The sequence below is a fragment of the Carcharhinus amblyrhynchos genome, chromosome 21 (assembly GCF_965287045.1).
Source record: "Carcharhinus amblyrhynchos chromosome 21, sCarAmb.v2.hapA, whole genome shotgun sequence".
Classification (NCBI taxonomy): Eukaryota; Metazoa; Chordata; class Chondrichthyes; order Carcharhiniformes; family Carcharhinidae; genus Carcharhinus; species Carcharhinus amblyrhynchos.
In genome coordinates this window covers 703591-710507 of record NC_137344.1, presented here as the reverse complement: position 1 = coordinate 710507, position 6917 = coordinate 703591, and the positions used below count along the sequence as shown (strand labels likewise).

Here is a 6917-nt window from a genome sequence, read left to right as displayed (position 1 = left end):
TAGTTTATGTTTGTTGATCAAGAAAGGGAAACAGGGTTTGAGTTGCATTGAGTGTTATCGGTGAGCTGAGTGCCAGTGACCAAGCTCGAGGGATACACAGAAGGGCAGTTCAGTCAGTGTGTGTCTGCCAGAGTAAACACAGTTCTTAACTCTCCAGTAAGAAATCCTGCAGTTCTGTTGGGGGTGTGTGTTTCTGGAACTCTGCTCTGAAGTCATGATGTGGGTATGCCGGCGTTGGACTGACGTAAACACAGTAAAAAGTCTGACAACACCAGGTTTTAGTCCAACCTATTTATTTGATAATATACTCACAAGTGTCCCTCGAAAGCTTGTGAGTATATTATCAAATAAATAGGTTGGACTAAAACCTGGTGTTGTCAGACTTTTTACTGCTCTGAAGTAACAGAGAGTTTAGCCTGTGGGGGTCCATGTAGTTTGTCTCAGGGAGAGATATCAGCCGTGAAAAAAGCTTCTGGTGAATGCTCAGAAATCCATTTGGTGGAAAACCATTTGCTCCTGTGCCAGCCCAAACAAGAGGCTGCTGGAATAGTGGGAAATCTTCACTGGGGGGGGGGTGTGTGTGAATGAGTGTGTGTGTGTGTATATGTGTGTGTGTGTGTGGGGTGCGAGGGTGGAGGTGGGTGGGAGGGTTATGGCCCCGCCTACACAAATTTCCGCCCCTACCTGGCCCCGCCCACGCAGAGCCCCGCCCCTACCCTGCCCCCGCCCACATAAATTCCCTCCCCTACAGGCCGCGCCCACACTGGACCCCGCCCCAATTCAGCTCCGCTCTCTGCGCCACGCTCAGAGCCCCGCCCACACCGAGCCCCGCCCCCTAACCGGCGTCATGCACACAGCCCCGCCCCCAATCCGGCACCGCCCACACACAGACCGGCCAACGTTGCCCCGCCCTAACAGCCGTTCAGAAACGCGCGCCCCCGTTCAATGCGCGCTACAGTTTGGTGCGCGTTCCCGCGGCCCCGGGCGGATCTGCCGCTTCCCCCCGGGCCGGGGCCCCGCGATGGGCGGGCCGCAGGGCGAGGCCGCGGCCTGGCTTTGGGCCGAGTATCGGCTGCTGCTGGTGACCGTGGCGGCGGTGCTGCTGCCGGTGCTGCTGACGTGTTGGTGTAGCGTGAGGCGGGGCCGGCGGCAGGAGGCGGCCAGGCGAGGCCCAGGCTCGGCTTCGGGCCTAGGCCCCGGCGCTCACTGCTGGCTCTACACCGACCTGTTCAGTCGGCCCGCTTACTGCAGCGTGTGCGGCCAGGCCTGCCTGCACGGCTTCTACTGTCAGTGCTGCGGCCTGTGTGTTCACGAGAGCTGCCAGGCCCAGGCCCAGCGGCGGCTCCGCTGTAAGGAGAGCCGGCAGGTCCCGGGCCCGCAGCCGCAGCCCCACCACTGGGTGCGGGGCAACCTGCCCATCTGCAACTCATGCTGTGTGTGCGGCCTGCAGTGCGGTGGGCAGCCCCGGCTCTGCGACCAGCGCTGCGCCTGGTGCCAGCGGGTGGCTCACGATGTCTGCTTGGCCCAAGCGCCCACCGCCTGCGACCTGGGCCCGGCCCGCCGCGCAATCATCCCCCCCCGCTACCTCTACACTGTCAGCCGGCGGCGCATCGAGGGCGACAGTGACCAGGTACCGTCCCGGGGACAACTATCCCCCGCCACTGCCCCCCAGCCCGACCCGTCGCAGCCCGACCCTCCGCCCCGCCGCCCATTCCCCCTCTCTTCCCCCCCCCCCGCCACCCATTCCCCCTCTCTTCCCCCCCCCCCGCCGCCCATTCCCCCTCTCTTCCCCCCCCCCCGCCGCCCATTCCCCCTCTCTTCCCCCCCCCCCCCGCCGCCCATTCCCCCTCTCTTCCCCCCCCCCCCGCCGCCGCCCATTCCCCCTCTCTTCCCCCCCCCCCGCCGCCCATTCCCCCTCTCTTCCCCCCCCCCCCCGCCGCCCATTCCCCCTCTCTTTCCCCCCCCCCGCCGCCCATTCCCCCTCTCTTTTCCCCCCCGCCGCCCATTTCCCGCCCCCACCACACACACACACACACACACAGTGTGTTGGGAGCTCTGTGCTTGTTAACTCCTTCCTTTTTTTACAGTTTTCCTACATGTGCCCAGAAAACTGGAGTCCAATTCTGATCCTGGCAAATGCTCGGAGTGGAAACAACATGGCTCAAGGTCTGATGGGAGAATTCCGAACTATCCTTAATCCCATTCAGGTAACATGCTGGACAGATGCGAGTTTTTTATTTGAAAAGTTAACGAAAAGAAGATTGGTTCTAACATGACCTCAGCTTGACACTTTTTAGGAGATTTGAATGGTGGGGGTGGGGGGAATCACAGAGAAGGCTCCCTTGCTCGTCTTCCAGTGGCCATGGGATTTGTGGCTTTCTTCGTTTAAGATGCTCCTTAACCGTACCTCTGGGACAGGCTTTTGATCGTCTGACCTAAAGTCTGCGAGTGGGGTTCACTGTCGCACCGTTTGTTCCGGGAAATGCTGTGGAACACCTCATTTTGGTGAGGATGGTTTGTAAATAGTAATTGTTGCTGTTGAGGTAATAAGGAGGATTGATGAGGGTAGCATGTTTGATGCAGTCCACCTGGATCTTAGCAAGGCTTTGGACAAGGTCTCACGGAAAGAATGGTCAGAAAATCTAAAGCTCATGAGATCCAAGGAAATTGGCAAGTTGGAAACTAGATTGTTTCAGAGAGTGTTTTTGTAACTGGCAGGCTGTTTCCGGTTGGGTGTCACAGGGCCCTGTACCTTGTCTTTTGCTGTTTGTGATAGACTTAATCATTGGGGCATGATTAAGAAATTTGTAGGTGATAGAAAAATTAATTATGTGATTGACGATAAAATGCTAACTGGGCCACAGGTTGGGTGCTGTGTATGTTCTGTTCAGCTCATTACAGGAAGGCAGTGATGACACTGGCAAGGGTACAAACTGGATTTATGAGAGTGTTGCTGGGAATGGAGAATTTTATCAATAAGGAAAGATTGGATAGGTTGGAAGTTTTCTTTGGAATGGAAGAGGTTGAGAGTGACTTAACTGAGGAACAGAGATGGCGAGGTTAGGAAGGATCTAACAATTATTAACCAAACTTAATAACGTAAGTAGAGGTTTAAAGTAATTGGCAGAAAGGTTAAAGAGCAGTTGAGGGAGGAGGTGGTGGGGGTCTTGAATTCACAACGTAGAAGGGTGGTAGTGGCACTGACCCCCTGGCAGTGTGGCGATGCTCCCTCGGCACTGACCCCCTGGCAGTGTGGCACCCTCTCTGTGCTGCATTGAGTCAGTTTGGGTTATAGGCTGGAGGGTCTGAAGTGGTGCCTCAATACAGAACCTTATGACTGTTAGCACAGAGCCACAGCTAACCCCAGCCCAAGCTCTGATGCTAGTGTCAATACTGGCGTGTGTGTGTGTGTGTGTGTGTGTGTGTGGAGTTGGCGACAAGCCCTCAATCCTGAGATGTTATTGTTTCCCTCGGCAGGTTGTTGATTTGGACTCGTCGACTCCACACAAAGCTTTGGAGCTGTGTACGCTTCTCCCGAGCCATGCAGCCAGAGTGCTGGTTTGTGGTGGGGATGGGACGGTGGGCTGGGTACTGGATGCTATTGATGAAATGAAGTACAAGGTACGACAGTAAATTTCTTCTATGCTGTGTCATCATCGCAGCCAATATTAATAATGGATGTTTCTGACCCCAGAATGAAATCAGGCTTGATAGATCCTAACTGCTTTTCTTTAGAAACTGTGGAGGTCAGTTACTGATAGATTGATAAGAGTCTGCCAATGTACTCTTAACAGACGCAACTAAATATTTATTAAACAAGAAAAATTGATTATATTACAGAAGACAAATAAATTGATAAGCTTTCAATGTGACTATTGCTGGATAACAGGAGCAGTGTGAATTTACAGTAAATTCACACTGCTCTTGTTATCCAGCAATAGTCTTGCCCTCACGTGCACATGCACGCGCACACGCAAGCTTGTGCACCCCAGTGAAGGTTTCCCACTATTCCAGCAGCCTCTTGCTTGGGCTGGCACCGGAGCAAATGGATTTCTGAGCATTCACCAGAAGCTTTTTTCTCGGCTGGTATCTCTCCCTGAGACAAACTACAAAGACCCACAGTCTAAACTCTCTGTTACTTCAAAGAACAAAGAAAATTATAGCACAGGAATAGACCCTTCGGCCCTCCAAGCCTGCACCGACCATGCGCCCGACTTAACTAAAACCCTCTACTCTTCTGGGGACCATATCTCTCTATTCCCATCCTGTTCATGTAGTTGTCAAGATGCCCCTTAACAGTCGCTACCGTATCCGCTTCCATTACCTCGCCCCGCAATGAGTTCCAGGCACCCACTACTGTGTGTAAACAAACAAAAATCTGCCTCGTACATCTCCTTTAAACCTTGCCCCTCGCACCTTAAACCTGTGCCCCCAAGTAATTGACTCTTCCACCCTGGGAAAAAGCTTCTGACTATCCACTCTGTCCATGCCCCTCAAAATCTTGTAGACTTCTATCAGGTCGCCCCTCAACCTCCATCACTCCAGTGAGAACAAACCAAGTTTCTTCAATCTCTCCTCATAGTTAATGCCCTCCATACCAGGCAACATCCTGGTAAATCTCCAAAGCCTCCTTCAGAGCAAACGGAGTTCCAGAAACACACACCCCCACCAGAACTGCAGGATTTCTTACTGGAGAGTTTAGAACTGTGTTTACTCTCTGGCAGACACACACTGACTGAACTGCTCTTCTGTGTATCCCTGGTCACTGGGCAGCAGTCCAGTTTTCTGTAACTACTAATCCCTTTGTTACCCATCGCCACTGGAATGGGTGTAAAACATCATTCGAAACGCATGTGTACTAGCAGAGCCCGCGTCTCCCAGGCACCCAGCTCACCAATAAACACTCAATGGAACTTTCCTTTTCTTGATCAACAAACATAAATTAAACTTAGTTATACATTGTTCCTAACGACTGTCCCCATCAAATACTGACAGGACGGGTATAGCACAGAGTTAGATACAGAGTAAAGCTCCCTCTGCACTGTCCTCATCAAACACTCCCAGGACAGGTACAACATGGGATTAGATACAGAGTAAAGCTCCCTCTCCACTGTCCCCCATCAAACATTCCCAGCACTGGTACAGCACGGGGTTAGATACAGAGTAAAGCTCCCTCTGCACTGTCCTCATCAAACACTCCCAGGACAGGTACAACATGGGATTAGATACAGAGTAAAGCTCCCTCTGCACTGTCCTCATCAAACACTCCCAGGACAGGTACAACATGGGATTAGATACAGAGTAAAGTTCCCTCTGCACTGTCCTCATCAAACATTCCCAGGACAGGTACAACATGGGGTTAGATACAGAGTAAAGCTTCCTCTACACTGTCCCCATCAAACACTGTAAAAAGTCTGACAACACCAGGTTTTAGTCCAACCGACTTATTTGATAGTAAACCCACAAGCTTTCGAGGGGACTCCCTCTTCGTCAGGTGAATGGAGAGCTCTGACGAAGAGGGAGTCCCCTCGAAAGCTTGTGGGTTTACTATCAAATAAATCGGTTGGACTAAAACCTGGTGTTGTCAGACTTTTTACTGTGTTTACCCCAGTCCAACGCCGGCACATCCACATCATGCCCATCAAACACTCCCAGGACAGGTACAGCACGGGGTTAGGTACAGAGTAAAGCTCCCTGTACACTGTCCCCATCAAACACTCCCAGGACAGGTACAGCACGGAGTTAGATACAGAGTAAAGCTCCCTCTACACTGTCTCCCCATCAATCACTCCCAGGACAGGTACAGTACAGGGTTAGATACAGGGTAAAGCTCCCTCTACACTGTCTCCCCATCAATCACTCCCAGGACAGGTACAGTGTAGGTTATAACTTCTATTTTGGATAAATTAACACTGACCATTTCTGGAGTTCTGAACTGTGGCTTGTCATTGGCAGTACCTCATCCAGATTCTGTTCCCTGGCTAAATCATTAGCAGGTAAGCCTTCTGCTCTTTATTTCAGGGGCAGGACCAATACATTCCGCACGTGGCTATTCTCCCCCTGGGCACTGGGAACGACTTGTCCAACACCCTGGGATGGGGAGCTGGATACACTGGCGAAGTTGCGGCTGAAATGATTTTACAGAATGTTTTAGACGGTGACCCAGTGAAGTTAGATCGGTGAGTCATGGGGAAGTATTGTGTTTTGACTGATGAGTAAGACCAGCAATCAGTGTTTGTATTAAATCTTTAAATAAAGGGAGACCAAAATACTCCTGAGGTCCAAGTAGACAAATATAAACTCTGTGCCAAGGGAAGGTATCTCATGAACAGTGACCAACAGTTTAGTCTCAGTTGGTTTTAAAGAGGGTCGTAAAAGGACAATGAGAGTAGAGGAATGGAGGGATTTAAGATAGGACCTCTGGATTAAGATATTGCTGCCTGTGTTTAGAACTTAGAACACTACAGCACAAACAGGCCCTTCGGCCCACAAGTTGCGCCGATCATATCCACACCTACCATCTCAATCCCATTAAATCCCATGTACATGTTTGGGTGAATGAATGGAATATGACAGATTTCAGTATTAGGAATAGTGTGTTCACTGGGGTCTGTGGGTGGCTTTGACAGGACAGGTTTGTAGGAATACAGACATGGGAGGGGCAAGGCAATGGTGGGTGGTGGATCTCTGGAATTCTCTGCCCATTGAAGTGGTGGAGGCTACCTCGTTGAATAGGTTTAAGTCACAGGTACATAGATTTCTGAACGATAAGGGAATTAAGGGTTATGGGGAGAGGGCGGGTAAGTGGAACTGAACCACTTCAGATCAGCCATGATCTTATTGCATGGCGGGGCAGGCTCAAAGGGCTAGATGGCCGACTCCTGTTACTATTTCTTATGTTCTTATGTGGTGGGGGC

The 6917-nt window shown here is 51.5% G+C and overlaps 1 protein-coding gene across 1 annotated transcript; it reads left to right on the top strand.

The window, feature by feature from the left end:
- Positions 1-928: 928 nt before the first annotated feature.
- On the top strand, positions 929-6223 carry LOC145356437 (diacylglycerol kinase epsilon-like). Its single transcript, XM_080209163.1, has 4 exons — positions 929-1630; positions 2088-2207; positions 3478-3621; positions 6022-6223. Exons 1-4 carry the CDS (start codon positions 1022-1024, stop codon positions 6181-6183), a joined length of 1035 nt encoding a protein of 344 aa, XP_080065289.1. The 5' UTR covers positions 929-1021; the 3' UTR covers positions 6184-6223.
- The last annotated feature ends 694 nt before the right edge of the window (positions 6224-6917 follow it).